The sequence below is a fragment of the Ammospiza nelsoni genome, chromosome 6 (genome assembly GCF_027579445.1).
Source record: "Ammospiza nelsoni isolate bAmmNel1 chromosome 6, bAmmNel1.pri, whole genome shotgun sequence".
Classification (NCBI taxonomy): domain Eukaryota; kingdom Metazoa; phylum Chordata; class Aves; order Passeriformes; family Passerellidae; genus Ammospiza; species Ammospiza nelsoni.
The window spans coordinates 52,207,782-52,225,869 of record NC_080638.1 but is presented as its reverse complement, the minus strand read 5'-3'; the positions used below and the strand labels follow the sequence as shown (position 1 = coordinate 52,225,869).

The 18,088-nt window shown below is 40.4% G+C and overlaps 2 protein-coding genes across 4 annotated transcripts in view; one reads left to right on the top strand and one right to left on the bottom strand.

The window, feature by feature from the left end:
- Positions 1–88: 88 nt before the first annotated feature.
- CCNK (cyclin K) lies at positions 89–16,858 on the bottom strand. Of its 3 annotated transcripts, none has more exons than XM_059473569.1 (11): positions 16,737–16,858; positions 14,708–14,975; positions 13,658–13,739; positions 12,934–13,065; positions 12,040–12,145; positions 11,842–11,899; positions 9,887–10,056; positions 8,696–8,976; positions 4,645–4,678; positions 3,515–3,589; positions 89–1,415 (listed from the first exon to the last, which is right to left on the bottom strand). In XM_059473569.1, exons 2-11 carry the CDS (start codon positions 14,902–14,904, stop codon positions 793–795), a joined length of 1,758 nt encoding a protein of 585 aa, XP_059329552.1. In that variant the 5' UTR covers positions 14,905–14,975; positions 16,737–16,858; the 3' UTR covers positions 89–792. The 3 variants fall into 3 exon arrangements, with proteins under 3 accessions (XP_059329552.1, XP_059329553.1, XP_059329551.1); XM_059473570.1 differs by having other exon boundaries at positions 16,522–16,749; XM_059473568.1 differs by lacking the exon at positions 16,737–16,858 and adding an exon at positions 15,999–16,124.
- Positions 16,859–17,227: 369 nt separating this feature from the next.
- Positions 17,228–18,088, top strand: part of SETD3 (SET domain containing 3, actin N3(tau)-histidine methyltransferase) — a 62,084-nt gene continuing 61,223 nt past the window's right edge. Inside the window, exon 1 of the mRNA XM_059474391.1 lies at positions 17,228–17,297. The gene's annotated coding sequence lies outside the window, so the exon portion shown is untranslated. The remainder of the gene's footprint in view (positions 17,298–18,088) is intronic.

The window sequence follows — 18,088 nt, the reverse complement described above, 5'->3', positions numbered from 1 at the left end:
AGACCACTGCTGAAATACCTTGGAGTAAGCCTCTTGGAATAACCATAGTTATGACCTCTGAACTAATATGAAAAACCTGGAAATCCACTAAATTCAGAACCAATTTTATTTGGGTAGAGTGAACAAAGTAGTCCCATTTATAACTATGATGTACATCACAGTAGGCTGTTACATTCAGACTTTCACACTTAGAAAATATATATATTATGTACAGGAATTTGCAAATAGGTGTAAACATACAATATTTTAAGATACCAGTACATTCCAAACCAAAACTATCAGCAAGGCAAACACCTCAAAATTATTCCAGTCAGCTAGCATTCAGAATCTCTCTTAAATAAAGCAGCGTTTATGCTTGACATCGTGTTGGTTTACTTACTATTAAAAATGAAGTTTCTTATTATAGATCAAATATCATAGTATCTGGCTATTTTGATACTTAAAAATAGGCACTGATTTCTAGAAGGAAATTTTCTTCTTACTGATATAATTGAGCCAATATGGCTGGTTTTGCTAGTACAAAGTAATCCAGTGCTGGAATAAGTCAAGACAATTTAAACTTAAGTCAAATGTATAAAAGTTAGAATAGATACTGCAAAGCTGATTAAAATCTAGAAGCCTATATAACTCACCATAAACCATACTGCAAACAGATCAGCTAAATTTTCATTTAATCTCGTTTCTTCATCTAAATTATACAGATTACCCTCCTCTTCATCTTTACAATGTAGGTTTTGGCTATCTACTCCTGCCTAATCAACATAAAGGTATATTCGTGCAAATGACCTCATGCTATCTCATCCAGGTAGCACGTCCAAGTCCTGCTACAGGTGGCATACCAGGTGGTGGAATTGGAGGTGGTACAGGTGGCTGTCCCCCTGGGGGAACAGTAGGAGGGGGGTAACTAGCTGGTGGCATTCCCAGCCCTGGAGGTGGATGAGGTGGCACTGCATGAGTTGGAGGCAGTCTCGGAGGTGGGAAATTAGGGTTGTATGTAGGCGGAGGAGGATATCCAGGAGTAGGAGGTGGAATATTGGGTGGGGGGAAAGAAGCAGGGGGTGGAGGTGGAACTGGTGGTGGAGGGTTGGGAGGGTAGACATGAGGATGATATGGTAGATGAGCTGGTGGTCCATAGGCCGGTGGTAAAGCTCCGTATGTTGGTCCTTCTGTCTTCATCATTGACTGCAGACTCTGGTAACCCTCCCCTGACATGTAGGAATTTGTAGTAGACATCCCTGTAATGTAACTGGTGGGGGGTGGGGGTGGGGGACGATGTGGCAGAGGGGGAGGTTGATGTACTGGGGCAGGATGGGCAGGAGGAGGAATCTGGACCTTTGGCACATCTACTGAGTCCACAGTAGTAGATTGCTCTGGTTCTCCCATTGAAACTGCTGTTGTCAAAGGAGGCTTGCGCTCTGAAAAAGAAAATTTAATTTGTTTTTTTGAAGGATAGTGGCAAGAACAGCTTCTGAATACTTCATATTTTTCCTCCAGTAAATTAGCAAAAGAGAACTCAATGTTGTAAGTCTCTGAATGCCATATGGTATCCAGTCAGACCATCTCAGGTCACTAAAAACCAACTAAGCTGCCTATCAAAGCTTCAAGGTCAGCTTTTCCCATTCTAAAAGTTAAATTCATCTTTCTTATAACTATTTTTTATACTTTAAATATTGTTGTACAATCATCAGAATTAACAGACTGGATGGATGGAATCACAACTAGTGGATTAAAAAGTCATAGGATTTGTGATACCAAAATCTTTAGTTCAGTGCTTACACCTTTAGCTCAGGCCTCCTTTCTACCTCTCTGGTAGTGCAGGAGGTGGCCTGGGATTACCCTCTGCACTTCACCTGCCTCCCATATTGGGAAACTTTATTTGAGAGCACAGGCCAAAGTCTCAAGTCTTTAACGCTCAGTTCTAAACCTGTTTACCAAAAAAGAGAAAAAGAAAACCAAAGGGTAAGTAAGAAGGACATGAAATCTGATCAGCTTTGCCCACTGATTAATTTCAGTGAACTTAGTACCTGACACTCTGGAGAAGTTCATAAAAATGTCAGCATTTAAAGAATTATAATTAGCCACTTCTGGAAAGAACATGCTTTAGGCAGTCTTCTCTTTAAATAAGAATTGTTTGTTTTCCCCTCTTAATGCAGACATTGTAAAGTAAGTAATACCACTAGGATGACTAACTTAACAGCAACCTCTCTGTATGGTCATAGAGATTATTAGAAGAACCAACAAAAAAGAGTTTGGGACATCTAGGTTGTATATATGAGCATCTACAAAATTGTTCAGTAAGAAAAGCTATTTAGAAACACATGCAGGGCTGTCATTTCTAGTGGCATACTACACTGTTAAACAGAATTTGAGATAAATCCTCCTCCTAGTTCACTTGGTCAAGATGCATTCTTTGTTTTCACCTGACTTTTGCACTGAGCTGCCCTTTATTTTGATTATGTTTCAGTGCTTGTACAATTACATCCTTGTATAAACAAAAAAGAAAATTTCAGGTAACAAGGGAAATAAATCCATTACCTGCCTAAGTAGGATTTTAACAGCAAAACTGCCCCCTAGGAAAGCCACATAATTAAATCACACAAGGTGGGCATGCTGGCTGTGGTACTCCTGATTTCAGTGACTTCAAGCTCCTAAATTGTAGCAGACAATAATTTCCTCATTTGCTCATTTTCAGAACCATTCTGGATGCAAGATGTGCATTCAAGATTTAACAACTGAAGGAATAATGACCATGGTATTTAGAAAACCTTCATTCTTAATTAGAATTTAACAAATGAGAAAAATTGTCCTACTATATTTCAGAGCACTGCTTTTCTCTCTCCTAGTTCTCTTTAGAAACTGCCATCTTACAGTTACATTATGGACTATGGGCAGTGAAATATTTATGTCATATTTAAGGGTCACTGGAAGACAACTAATGCATCAGGGTGCTGGAAGCACATTTTTACAACAGTACAGTTTATTTTGCAAACATACAGCATGTGTGCAGTATTAGTGTTCCTTGGCAGAAAAAAATCCTCTTTTTAGGTACAGCAAAGAAAGCATCCCCCTGTGGTGGGTTTTTTTTTGGTATTTTTTGTATTATTGTTTGGAAGTTGCACACCTGCAGAATTCCTGTACGACAGACATAACATGGAAAACTTCTATAGGAAAGCAGAAGGCTGCTCTAGTAATCCATTGTGGCATCTATCATCATTTTGAGATCAAGAAGTTCCTTTTAGCTTCCTATTAACAATTAGTTTTCATCTTCTAGGCCTTTAACTGTTGCAGCTTTGTTTTGCCTTTATCCATCTAGTATAGTCTTGTTTCCATTGTAAGTTTTTTAGTTCTGTCTGGAAAAGCCTGTGCTACTATGATGAAATTCCCTCTAGAGCTTATCAATTTTATATTTTTACTTGCCAAGCAGATGAATCAAGGCAACAAACCCCTGCCCCCACCTGAATGAAAAGCAAGGAAATTAATAAGAATAAATGTTTTTAAGAAAATAAAAGCTTACCTGGAGGTGGATGTGCAGGAGGTATTGGTGGATGTGAAGTTTCAATTTTAGGAATTTTAGATGGAGGCGGTGGTTCTAAAAAACATTTATTAATTTGTGATTGGTTATTGCTTTGCAATATTTTCCAAATTCCAACTCTGCTCTCATGATAATGATTATCATATCACATTACACTATACAAAAGTACAGTGGAAATCCTATTTACTAGGTATGCTTAATAAAGAAAACTAAAATCAACACCTTTGCATAAATAAAGTAGCATCAAGTACCACACACAAGTCTTCCAAGAGAACGTATGCCTACAAGTTCAAGTGACTTTGTAACTAGAGACAAACTCCCAAGAACAGCATGTAAGTGAAGATGAGCAAGTGTATGCTTTCTAGCCCAAAACTTTAACTTGTAAATAGTTGGAACAGCTCTCAGAAGAAGCTGACCTTTGCTCAGCTAGGGAAATATGTGTCATGAACCCAACAAAATAGCGATTGGACAGGGAGAGGAGGGAGAAGAGACAGCTGTCTGGAATCTATTTGCAGAGCTACAGGGGAATAAGTGCCAGGTTTCCTTAAGAAGTACATCCTAGGATCCTGAACTACTTTGTTCCAAACCAGTAAAGTGAAGAAAAACCCCCAAATAAACAAAATAACCAGGCATGATCACTGCAGTGAGTATACATTTCTTTCACTACACTATCTATTGACACAAAGTGCCTTTCAGTGGCAGCCATGCCAACAACCAACTACAGACACTGATTACCAACCACTAACTCTTAGTGCAGCTATTTAATGACATGGTACCTTCAGTCACTTCAGGGCCTCACAGCTTGCTGAGGAACTATTCCCAAATGATCCATGGAGTTATACATTGAGAGTTGACTAGTTTAGCAAGATTTCTACTGAATTGACTCTATTAAGGAACTCTTTGGGCACAGTTATACTCAATTTATTTTAAGTTTTGTAGTTAGGAACATCTTAAAAACAGTTATTGTATATATTTAGAGTACATTATCAGGATCAAAAATAGTTTAGAACTGCCAAGCCTGTAAGCAGACGAACTAAGTGCATGTCAGCAAATTACTTATTCTGGTTTAAACACTAAAATGGAAGCAACATGAATAGAATATTAATATTTACCTGCTGCCTTTGTTTCTTCTTTTGGAGATACAGCCTGTTTGAAAAAAAATAAAGAAAAAAAGGATAAGAATAACATCATTGCAGTCATCTTTTCTCCCAGGTAACAAGTGACAGGACCAGAAGAATAAGCCTCAAGTTGTGCCAAGGGAGGTTTAGATTGGACATGAGGTAAAATTTCTTCACGGAAAGGGTGGTCAGGCATTGGAACAGGCTGCCCACAGAAGTGGTTCAATCACCATCCCTGCAGGCATTCAAAAGATGTGTAGATGTGGCCCTTGGGGACATGGTTTAGGGGTAGACTTGACAGTGCTGCATTAATGACTGGAGTTGATGATCTTTAAGATCTTTCCCAACCTAATGCTTCTATAGTTTCTTATGCAAGATGAACAAAGTTCAAATCACACTGGGAAAGCCCAGTTTAACCAGTAGAATGAAAAGACTGGAAAAATAGCAGGTATTTTATATGCAGGACTTCCTGCTGTTCCCACTGCTGAGTATTACATCTCATTTCATGTATTTATCATCCACTGCACACACGTCATGGTCGGGTTCACTGCTCACTGAGCTGGAAACAAGAGGCTTGGCCTCTGTTCCCAGCTCTGCCTTAACCTGTCACTCAACCTTTGCCAAAATCACTTCAGGCTCTTATGCTTTATTTACCAGTACAGGAGGGCAGTGAAAGTGTTGCACAGCATAAAACATTTCAGAAGCCTTCAGATGGAAAGCATTGTATAAAATCCAAATGTTATGCCAGGAAAAAAATGTATGCACACTGAACAAAATCCACAAACCCTCACATCATCCTTTCAAGCACAAGTTTTTGGTTGGGTTTTTTTATTGGTTTGGTTGGTTGTTCTTTCACTGCAGTTTTATGAAACAACCACAAAATAAAAAAATCTTCCCAGATTACATGGTCCCACTGAGATGACTACTTGATGGTTTCTGAGAAAAGCAAGAGAACTTCACTGAAATTTTAAGTACAAGTATATTTAGATTGAATGAGGCAGGTCAGAGGGGTACAATACATAGCTTCTCTGTCTTTTCAATGAAAATGGTTTTTAAGGGACTGTTTACCTCTAGTAGCTTTACCTGCACAAATTGTTCTGTTTCCTTCATTTCACTTTCCACAGTACACTTCAATCCAACTTGAACAGTACTTTCCCTTAATTCTTATGGGTGTTCTCAAAATTTTTGGTGTCTAATTTTTGCCTGCTTGAGGCAACCTCATTCTTATATTCCTTTGATAGTCATTTCAATTTTCCAGACAACATCCAGCTGCTTTCCTGCTTTTTAAGGACAATCTTTATCTTACCATTTCAAACACACACACAGTTTTTTCTTAGTGACTCTCATGGACTCATCTGCTGCCTTCATTTTACTTGGATAGTCTTTTCTTGACTTTCTAGCACTAAATCCATGCCTGTAAAACTGCATCAGCTCTCCCTGCACTTTCAAATAGAAGCAAATCACTACTTGTTGGATCTTTTCCAAAAATCACTTATTTTGTGAAGTCAGTTGATCACTTCGGGTGAGAAGCAATTCAATTACTGTGCATTTGTTAATACAGAGCAATATTAAAAAAACAACATCAAGGTACACCATTACAGTAGAACAAGAAACTGGAGCAAAATAACTCATGAGAGAAAAAAACAAATACAAATTTAAACTGCATTTATGCTAAAGGAAAAAAAAAGAATCAAGCAGCCACAATTGTCCAACAACAGCAGCTGCTAAAATAGAGATACGCATTTATTGGGTCATTCTACTGCACTGTAGATTGTACTGCCCCAGCCAGAACACCTGAGGGTCACAATAAACAATAATAAATTATCAACATTATCTACTGTCAGGCTGGTGGATATTTAATACCTTCAGCTGAATCTACACAATGGAACTGCTCCTTTACTGCTGTTTCCATGAGCAATAAAATTGTCCCCACAACAATTTCTAGTTTAATCCAAATGAAAATACTATTTACATCTAATGATTCACCAGTATGTTTTTAGTGAAATTAACTGAAAATTCAAGCACTCTTCACCACTGGAGATGTAGAGGATGTGCAGATGCTTTAGACATCTGATATGGGTCTGTAAGTCATGGGCCAATGCCTCAGCTGCTTGAAAGCATCTTGGCTCAGTAGAAGGTAATGGAAGTTACAAGAGTTCATGTAAATTGAAAATCTGGCCCCAGGAACAAAGTGTATTTCTGTTCTGCACAGACCAAAGGAGAAGTCATGCAAAGCCCTATTTATAGAAGCAGACAAAGATTTTAAGTAAGGTTTATGGTACATCTAACTCAAGAACATTCTAGAAGCACCAAGTAAATCTTTCAAACACCACACATCTTATTCTCCCAGACTGCTTTCTGAATAAAGAACAATTCTGGATCATCACATTTAATTTTCTCAAATTCATGCTGCTTGTGGTGTATTCCTACAAAACTCCTTTGAGTTTTGAAACATCCTTTGCTTTTTATTTGTTGTGGCTGTTTAGAGTGTATCTACTATTTTTTCCATGATTATTAGGTGATGGACCTCAAACTAATTTCAGGAAAAGATCAATTCCACTGATGGCTTGACCAGAGGTGACTGTTTGAGAACAACAGATAGTATCCATGCAAAAGCACCACTTTTTTCCACAAGATACTTCATTAATATATGGGATGGGGCAAAATCAGTAGTACTGTAATGGTAGATTCTGAATGATCCTGAATTACAGGAATGAACAAGCATTTGTAACAACTCAGATGGCACACATAGGAAAAACCAAAATTGTTATTAACAGTTTCTGATGTGCCAAACTACCCCAGGCATTTTTGTTGAAGAAAAATACTAAGAGATCCTACAGGTCTGACAACTCAAGCAGAATTTGTGCTGATGGCATAAAAAGTATGAAGTAAAAAGTATAAGAAATACGTAATAGCTATAAAGAACTCTCACACTTTATAAGCAAATTATTAATATTATCACCTTTCTATCCTGAACAATGCTAAAGTTCAGTGCAACAACTAAAAACTTCAGAGCAGGTCTTTTCCTCTAGTAAGCTCTATCCTGCACTTGCAAGACCAAGGTTTTACAGAGTTATAGTTTTGTCATTTTTGGGAGGTTGCCATCAGGAAGATGCTGCAGTTTTCCACTTCCATTTCATTCCAATATTTGCTGCTTACTTCAAGGTTTTGTTTTGGTTTGGTTTTTTTGTTGTTGTTTTGGGTTTTTTTCTCTGATATCTGTTCTCTAGTTTGGGCACACATTCATTGCAAGCTGGAGCAAAAGGTCAGAACAAAATTTACAACCTAAATGGACTTGTTCCAAAGACTGTACTTCTGAAAACACTCCTGTTGCTGAGTACACACAAAAGAAGACTTGGGTAAGACTTTTTTAAACTTGTAAGTGGAAAAAAAACCAAAACAGAAATACACATTAAAATCGGAAAGCTTCATTTGAACTTGATGGCTGTTGAAAAGTGCTCAGACTACTTGTGACACTATCCAACTGCTAACGTAGCTTCTTATTTTCAATTATGATGAGATATTATGGACAAAGTGAGGCTATAAAATCTGATAATATATAGGCTGTGACTGTTAAAGGATTATTTTAAAATACTTTTCTTTCAAGAATTTTGACATAACTTTAGAAGTCACTGTTCTGTTAATATTAGTAATCAGAGTCAAATAACGTCTTCATCAGCATTGTGCAGATCTCTACATTCAGGTGAAGCACAAGAAACCCTCCCTAAGTTAAACCTGCTTAATAAAGAACACAATGAAGTTTGATAGCCCAGAACCACAAGCACTGAGAACCTGAACAGCTCATGTTGACTGCAAAGCCTCTCCATGGCTTTTGGCTCAAGTGGAGTAAGAATGCCACATGTCAGACTGTAAAGGCTTTTTGGCATTAACAAAGCTGCCACATAAACAAGGAAAATCAACTACATAAAATTAATTACAAGGCTCATTCTTAATGCAAACACAAGTCTTCTGCACACTGTGGCCTTTAAATCAAATGGGCATCAGATCAGCCTGAAAATAAATTGCAAGTTAAAGTTCAACTTACTGCTGGTCTTTTAATCTGCCTAGGAGGGCTTGACTGGGGAGAGGGCTTTTTAGATTGCTGTGCTTGTGTTTGCTGCTGCTGCTGTTGCTGTGCTGACTGCTGAGACTCTTTTTGCTGCTGGGTCTGGGATTGCTCTGAACTCTGGGATTGCTGGGACTGCTGTACTGTAGGTGCCTGGGGTGTAGACTGAAGAGATGGTGGCTGCTGCAACTGATGAGGAGTATGATGAGGCATTTGCTGTTTTCCCTGTGAGTATAGATCCAGGATCTGATGGCAGATATCTTAATAATAAAGAAAGAAAATTCCAAAGTATTACAGCCTTATAATGTATAAGTGTATATTTAACACAATTATCAACTCTGATTTTTACTGGACATCAACTTTGGAAAAATTAATTACAAATATTACTCATCATAATAATGAATGAAATAACTTTTTAAAAGCAGATTAATTTTCAACTTATACTTGCATTTCTGAGTTTCTTCTGTCTCTCCTGAGCAATATGTATATGCACACTTTCAGAAGAAGAATACAGTGTCTTGGTAATAACACACTGTATGTCATTACTGTGCCTGGAGAGCCAGGTAGCCACACTCCCAGGACAGTAATACAGCAAGAAAGCACGTGGAAGATTATATGTCAAAACATACATCTCTTGTTAGGCCAGTCAAAAAAGTTTTAGGAAACTAAGCAAAGGATTAGCATTAAATTCTTCTTCCAACATGTTAGGAGCTAAAGGTCCCCCTTAATCTGTTCATCATTCATGGTACAAGACAAAAAACCTTCTATCCTAGCATAATTTGGTCAAAGAGAACAATTATCAATGGGAAAACTGCTGGAAATCAGGCTTCATTAGTTCCAGTGTTTGTAGAAACACTTATTTAAAAAGGGGAGTAGATAATAATTTAAAAAATAGAAAACACATCATGACAATTCTGGCTAATTACATGTGTTATAAACTAAACAAACTGTAAAGCAAACATTGAACAAAAGACTAATCATGATGATTAAATATGCTTCTAAGCTAAGCTAGTTCTATTTAAAACCTGATTAAGGCACAGCACATGCAACCCAAGTTACATACTTGACACAAGGTTATTTTGACTGCAACCTGGATAAAATGCTATTTGCATTTACTTATGACCTAGGCCACACAGTTACAAGAAATATTGTGTGAAATGGTTTTCATACCTTCCAAAACATCAACAGGAACATCTTGGACAAACTGCTCCCACCAGCGCCTGTACATTGGTTTGGATGTCCATTCCTGTATTTCAAACTTACACAATCGGCCTGCTAAGTACATGACTGCAACAGCAATGATCTCAGGCTCCCACTGCAGGGACAGCGTAGTGCAGAGGCTGCAGCAGAGAATAAACCAAGCAAAACACAACCCTGCAGATTACCTGATTGTCCAAATGCACTTTAATGTACAGCAGCTATAATTCACAGGGTATAAAGTCCCACCACAATTTTAACTTCTCAGGCAATTTTAATTAAGAGCCTTGTTAAACAAAAGAGTTTACAAAATCAATTTCTAGACTACCATTGTCATGAAATCAGGTGCCAAATCAGATTTTAGAGCTTCTAAAATGCTTGTCAATAAAATGTAAACAAATACTGAAAAACCTCCAGAACCCCACAGAACAGCCAACAAGAATTTGTAAAGCAATTTGTCAAGCACAACACAAGTTTTAGATCAACATATAAAAGGTTATCTCTTGAATAGACTTTGTTAAAGCTAATGCTAAAACAATTGATGTTATTGGTATTATTGATATGAACTAAGTTTCTGTCATAATCAATTACTGTTTTTTGATATCAATTTTAAATGATGAAATATTTTTTCTCTATTTTCTCCACAGATTCTGTAGCATATAATCTGTTTACAGAATTTTAAATCCAGCCAGCCAGCTGAATTTCCATTAATTCACTGTGGCTGTGTAAGAACAGAACCCTTTATTCTAAGGGTCTGTAGTGCAAAGCACAGAATTATTTTCCCAGGATCCAAAACCAAAGTAAACTTCTAACATGGTGCTTATTAACCAAGCACAACATAAGCTCCTCAGAACAGAGGTAATTATTAAGCATGACTTGAAACAACCCCTCCAACTTCATGCCAGCGTTTTCCTGAAGTGCATTTTAATTGTTAGGTTTTTAAATATTAAACACCATCTAATTCCAAGTACAATGGTGTCCAAATTTTGATGGATAAGTTACAGTACTTTGACAGGCTTAACAGTGACAGTTATGCTATAATTTTGTTCTACATGTAAGACTGACAGCCGCTGAAGTAAACATCTCTTGAGATCCCCATTAATTTTGGTCAAAATAATTTGGAGAGTTTACAAAATCTGAACCCACACAGGGCTAATTCAAATCAGGCACATGATTAAAAATACACCTCTTTTTCATGATGTTCTACTGCTGTAGGCATGACTGAAAGCCATGTATTCACAATTTCTGGACAGTCAGACCATTTACACATTTTCTGAAGGGTTTGCTATGGAAATAAAAAGTAATATTCAAGTCCTTAATAAATTAACTTGCCCAGCTCTGTAGAATCCCCCTGAACAAGATTAAAGTGTGTCAAGTTGTTCTGGTTTTTTTCAAATATCACATGAGAAATGCTTTTACATGCACTCCCATTAATTGATGTCATTCTTACAAGTTCATTATTCAAGAAATTGTAAATCCAGAATTAAAAACTGTATTCCTCAGTGAATTCAATGGTTATTTCATTATTACCAAAATATCACATTAAAAATATATTGATGGAATTCAGAAGTGACTTATTTTTTTCAGAGTGTAAAATATATCATAGATTTGGCAAGAAGCTGGTTTGTATTCTGGGAATTAGGAATTTGGTTTGGCCCTTTCAAACAATAAGTTTCTTTTTAATGCAGCACTAAATTAGTGCTACAACATTGCAGAGATCTTACTGGTCTACTTCATACTCATTCCAGATTCTGTGCTCAATGGAACTATCAGGATAATGATGGAAAGAAAAACTGAGGAACATGACCAAGAAAACATGTAACAAGCAGAAAAAAAATTGGAATATTTGTCAAAAAATATCCAATACCAGAACAATGCAAGCAACAGTAACTATTTCACTTTCAGAATGTTTCCTAGGTGTATCTTACCTGTCATTGACAAATGTCCATGCCATTTGAACCAGTTTTTGAATTTTATTTTTGTCTCCTGAAAAGCAATCAGAAAAAAAATAGGACATAAAATTAGGAGGGACAAACAACTGGAAGTAGAATATTCTTGCACTGTTAATATATTAAGTTCTGGAAATCAGTAACAGGCATTACTTGCTCACCCTGCCAATATTTTACCTTTGAGTTGTTTGGCATACTTGAGAAGAAATTGGTATGGATGTTCCACTTGCAAATCAAACTTTATTGTTTGTAGTAAGATTCTTTCAAGTACCATCACTTCTTCCTATAGAGAGTTACAAGGTAACCACAGTATTATTTCTTTTTTCACTGAAAAACACTTTATGCTAGTACTGGCCATGACTTCACAGCACCTCCAGGCAGCCACGTTTGTCCCCAAGGAGAACAGAAAGCTCTCCAACTTACAATATTATTTTAAACTCAGGTACCTTTTCTTCACATTTATTTGAGAGAGGACAGGGGATGTGATGTTTAAAATCCCCATTCCTCTGCAGAGGAATGAACTGAACTAGACACATCATGAAATTGCCAAAAACACAATCACAACAAAAATATAAGCTCTACCACATTTCACTCAAAAGTTTCAAATCCTTCTGCTATTTAAAATAAACAAATTTTAAGAAAAGCATAGTTTTGCTAAGTCAGTGCTGTAAACAAGAAACTTCTCAATGCTTTTGAGATCTAGTTCTCTTATTTAAGATTCACTATTAACTACTTCCTAAAATCCCATTCAGATGATTTATGTCTTGGTAACATTTCTTGCTCTGGCTGAAATTACTCAATTTACTTTAATTTGCAAAATAATATCAGAATTTACATGAAATAAAATGCAAACTTTCAATGAAAACAATTATTAGTAAGCTCCCAAAGCTACTTTTATTAGGAAGAATTACTTTCATAGCTACCCACCATGTTACCCATAAGAGCAATAAATGCATGCTGAACATCTAATGTAATTTAGAACAACTGAAAATCAGTCAATGCTCTATTGAGTGTGTGTCACTTTACTACAGTACAACAGGATGAAATCAATTCCAACATGAGTATTTTTACCTTTGGGTCATCTCCAAACTGCCCAAACTGTACATCATTTAGCAAGCTACGAGCTGTTTTAATTATGTCTTTACATTTCTTGGGTGTTTCTTCAACCTTTCCTGCCAGGAAGAGACAGCAGGCTCCTGTCACCTGAAAAAAGGCAAGTACTTTCACAAAGTGGTCTGCATGTAGATATGCAATACAGTGTAGCATTACAAAAGCACTGTCTGTTTCCATTAACAGTACTGTAGAAGTCTCCCAGGAAAGACTTAATGAGCATACTAATTTCTATTTTAATATAGTGTTAAACTTTTATTTTTTCAGAGGAAATACACAGAATTTGGAGGACTGTCTATTTTATACAACTTCATTTCAAGGTCAGAAACCCAAAGCACAATTTGTCCCAATTCAATGCTGTCTTGTCAAGCAGTTTTAAAACTGTATTACACTTCTTTTTTTCTTTCAGCTAATACAGAAGTGCCAGCACTACAGCTGCTACTCCTAAAGAACAATATCAGCAAGTCATAACTGCAATGTCAATACATTTCTGGGAGTAAACAGAAATGTGTAAACAGGAAAGAACAATGAACTTTAAGCTGTAATAATTAAAAGAAAAAAATGCCAATTTTCCATCTTTCTGTAGTGAACAGCAATTGTAGCACCCAAATGATTAACCATCATTTCAAATAGTCCCTGCCTAGTGCAATCACTAAATTAAGTCATCAATATTCTAAATACTTACATATCTTGGGAACTGTTTGAAGGAATGAAACATGTAAAAGCGATGGAAATAAATTATTCCGGTTGCTAGAGTGTCATAATGTCTGTGGTGCAGATTAAGGACTTTCAAACAGCACACAAAACAAATTTAAAACCAAACATGCACAATGGATTATGCTTTATCAAGTACTTCAAGTAATTGGTTGTTCAGTGACCATTCAGAAAACACTGCAAGTAAAACAGGAGTTTTAGGGAAAAAAAAAGCCACAAAAGCCCTTAGAGCTGTGTAAACACTGTGATCAGGCCCAGATGCAGCTGATATCTAAAGCATTTGTTGAAGGTGTGCAAAGTCCTGACTGTATTTCCAAGAGGATGCACATAAGGTCACCCCTGGGTTTCACCATACCTGCCTCAGAGAAGGTCAAATCCAGCAGTGAATACACGAAGGAACAGAACAATTATCACTTCACATTCAAGTGCTGGCATGGAGGAAAGACCTAAAAAATGCAGCTAAAATCTGAACATGCTCTGTATTCTTCACTTTAAGACAGGTAAAAATTTTGTCTTCACCATGCCTTATTAAGAAACAACTAAGGAGATTAGAGCACAGGAATATAGGAAGCAGAAAATTTAAGTGGCTGTCTAAGAGGGAGTGGGCCAGTCTGGAGAACTTACACACAGTAAATCCCAAAAACCCAATGAAACAAAAAAACAGCCACCAAGGACCAAGACTGGGGAGGCAGAGGTTAGAAGCCTCAAAGGCACAATCTAGAAAGCTGGGGGAAAAATTCAAAATTTGAGAAGTCATGTAGATTCATATACTGAAACAGAGTTTCATAACTCACAGAAGTTACTCTTAATTGGAAAGTTTGTATCATCTAACTTCCAAATTGGAACCTTGGATGGAAATTTTGTAGGATCACATCACATCAAAAGGCACTTCAACACAAATATATTTCTGATTAGCAATTAAACATCTGAACAGCTGAGTATATCACAATTGTTGTATATTTCATTCTGAAATCTCACCATTCAGAAAGACATGTCACACCAACAGGGGTGCAAAGGATACAGCCCTAAGCGTGTTCCCACGTCGAAAATGAATCTGGCCCCTTCCCTGCGGTATCGTGCCTCTGTAGCTGGATCAAGCCCTTCAAGCTGGGATGGTGTGTGTGCCAAATCTTTCTTATCCCAGTACCAGCATGGCTTTGTATGGTCCAGGTTTGCCAAGTTTACAGAAGGGCTGGAATTTTCTTTATTCTCCTTCATTTATTAAAACAGAATTGTCTTTGCTGTTTAAATTTTCAAAAAATGAAGTCTTCAGAGAGTCACTTTAGGACCTTGAAGAAAAGAAAAAGGAATTTTTTAAAAATAGAGAGAACTGTCTTCTCCAGTTCCTGCTCAAAGAGGAGTAAAGAAGAATAGTGCTTAGCCTTGTCTGTTGGAAAGAACTTTTTCCTACGCTCAAAGACAAGGAATAAAGAATTTTGCCTTTATCCTCAACATATATTGCAAATACAATCAAAGAAAAAGCCATAAGTTTTATCCTTGCTATTACCTGTTTAATAAGGAGACTTCAAGAATACATCTCCAACAATATCTGCTATTTCTTAGTAGAACAACTTCCATCTACTTTGTCAATAAAACTAGGAAAAAGCAGTTCAGTGATGGCTGTAGGGAGATTTGGCAAGTTAGGGGGATTAGCTGACTACTGGTAACTAGGGAAGGCCCTGGTGAGGTGAGCCTTAAATACCTGCCTGCTCCCAGGGATACCCCGAGCAGCAACCACTTGGCAGAAGCTTTGTAAAGTGATCTGCACTTGCATTACTTAAAGAAAAAATGTATCAGTGTTCTTTCACATACCAAAATTGAGACAACCAATGTGAGTTTACAGAGTAAGGCAGCATCTAAAATCATCCCCCAAACAAAGCAACTGAACACACCCCAAGGGTCTCCCACTTGCCTGTGTTTACCAGCACTTTGTGCACACAGATGCAGATCACCAAGCTCTGCAGGCACCTTTCTGGCCTTTGAATTATGACAGACATTCAGCCATGCCTCAGCTTAAACAATGAGCACTCGCTGCCTTTATTTCTTTCAGGCACAAACCTGCTCTTACTCCAATTCAACCAGCTACAGATACTACTCACAGATTACTACAGTCACCTACAAAGGTTTGCATAACAGACAGTCATTAACATATGATGCAATATATCTGCTCTAAGCAAGACACTCACAGCAAGACCCAAAATTTAAGACTCTTAAAATCAGCTATTACTTTTCGAGACGTTTCCCTTCCGAAAACGGAAGGAAGATCACGCGAACAGCCACAGAACGATGCCTACCATCAGCACCTCGCTCACCTTCAAAAAGTTTCTCTTTTTCAGAATAAAGGAAACTGTCTTTGCCTCACGGAGGTTTTGGAATCACCTTCACAACTCGTGGTATCGGTCACAGACAGATCTAAATTCTGCCACAAGAAAAAGTAAATGGCTACTACAAACTATTTCCAGAATCAACAAAAGCGCGCCAGGCCACGACTACACATTCCCATCACATTTACCAGAAAGATGCGATTTTTTATAACTGCAACGATTCTTCTTCCTTACGAGATATTCTGCTTTCTAACTTCTAAAGTACTTGAAACCCAAGTAACACTAAAAGCGCCTGAAGCGACACGATCTGTTTCTATAAAGGAGCGAACGCGTTTCCGAATACGGAACCAGGAATTAAAATCATCACCCGCAAACATCTTCAATGAACCATCTCAAACGTCCCAATCCACACCGCAACGCCCGACAATAATAAGTTTTCCCTGCCTTTTTACGCACCCCAGTAAAGTGGAAGAGAGTTCCAGAGTTAGATCGCGGCTTTTCCATACCTTACCTGAGCCGAACGCACGGACCGCGGCTCCGCCCCGGCAGCCCGAACCGGGCCGGGGATGCTCACACCGCCCCCCACACCCGCCCGCCCGCCCTGCACGGGGCTGCCGGTGCCCGGGGAGGCGCTCGCTCCCCACCCCGGCCTCCCCGCTCCGTTCCCCCCGTGCCCAGGCGGCGGCGGTCGCCGGCGGGCGGCCCGGGCGGGCCCCGCGCACTCACAGGGCTCGCGGGGAGCGGGAGCCGCACCGGAGCGCGGGGCCTCTCAGCGACAGCGCGGCCTCCGCGCCCTGCGCGCCGCCATCTTGGGAGCCAGGCCAGGCCGCGCGCTGCGTCATCACGTCGCCAGGGCGTAGCGCGCGAGGACGGAGGCGCCGCCAATGGGAAGCGGCAGCGCCCCCTCTGCCTCCCGCCCAATCCCGGCTTCGTCAGCGGCTGCTGAGCCGCGGCAGGAGGCCGACGGGCCGCCGTACCCTGGGAGCGAACCAATCGGAACGCTAAGGGGGAAGATTGCGAGTCTCAGAGACCAATTGATACCTGAAGGCGGGCCAACGGGGACTGAATGACAGCCAATGGGCGCGCTGCCGTGCCCTTTCTGAGGTCGCCGCGGGCGCGGGAGGGGCGGGGCCTTCCGGCGGGCGGCAGCTCGGCCAATGGCGGCAGGGGGCGCAGGAGGGGGCGGGGCCGGGCGAAGCGGCCGCCTCCCCTCGGCGGGCAGCGGCGTCCGGCGCGGGCTCGGGTGCGCCGCTCCCTCGGGCCAGGCAGGAGCGGCCGCTGCCGGAGGTAAGGCGGGGCCTGCCCGCGCCCCCTCCCCTGCCGCCGCCGCTCGCCCCGCCGCGCCGCGGGCCCTTCCTCGCAGCCCTCCGCGCGGCGTGGGCTCGCCCCGCTCCACCGCCTTCCCCGCAGGAGGCGCCGCTCTTTCCGGACACCCGCTCGCGCCGCCCCAGGGCGCGCTCCGCGGGCCTCGCCGACCCTGCCTTCCCCCGCGTGGCCGGTGCGGGCTGGGCTGGGCCTCCTTCCCCGGGAGCCGCAGCCTCGGTCGCGGCCCGGCCCGGCCTGTCCCTGTCCCGCTGCCCGGCCGGAGGGGCCGGCGCGTCCCCCGGGTCCGCCGTGGGCGGGTTCGCTCCAGCCCGGCCTGCGCGGGTTTGTGCGGAGCGAGGCGGCGGCACTGGCGTTCTCCCTTGCCCCATCCCCCCTCGAGAGGCTGATCGAAACGAGAGTAAAGCAAATGGCTTAAAACTGCTTTCCTCATGATGTGATTATTTTTGGTTTTGATTTTTTTTTAAATATGTTTGATACGGTGTGAATGCTCCCTGCTCCTAGTTCAGTTTGCCGTGGAGCCTCCCGTGCCCCAGCTCTCGGGGGCGGCTCTGCGGGTGTGCGGCTCCTCAGAGCCCTCCTCTGGCTGGAGAAGAGTGCTCTGCTTTCTTTCCTTTCTCAGCCCCTCTGCTTAAGCAGAGCAGTTAAATCTTCGGAGGAAAAAAAAGGGAGGGGGAGTTGAAACTAGAATAAATCGTAAACTGTTTATTGACAGGGGTGTTGCTCCTGAAACAGCCTCGCTATTTCAGCCTTCC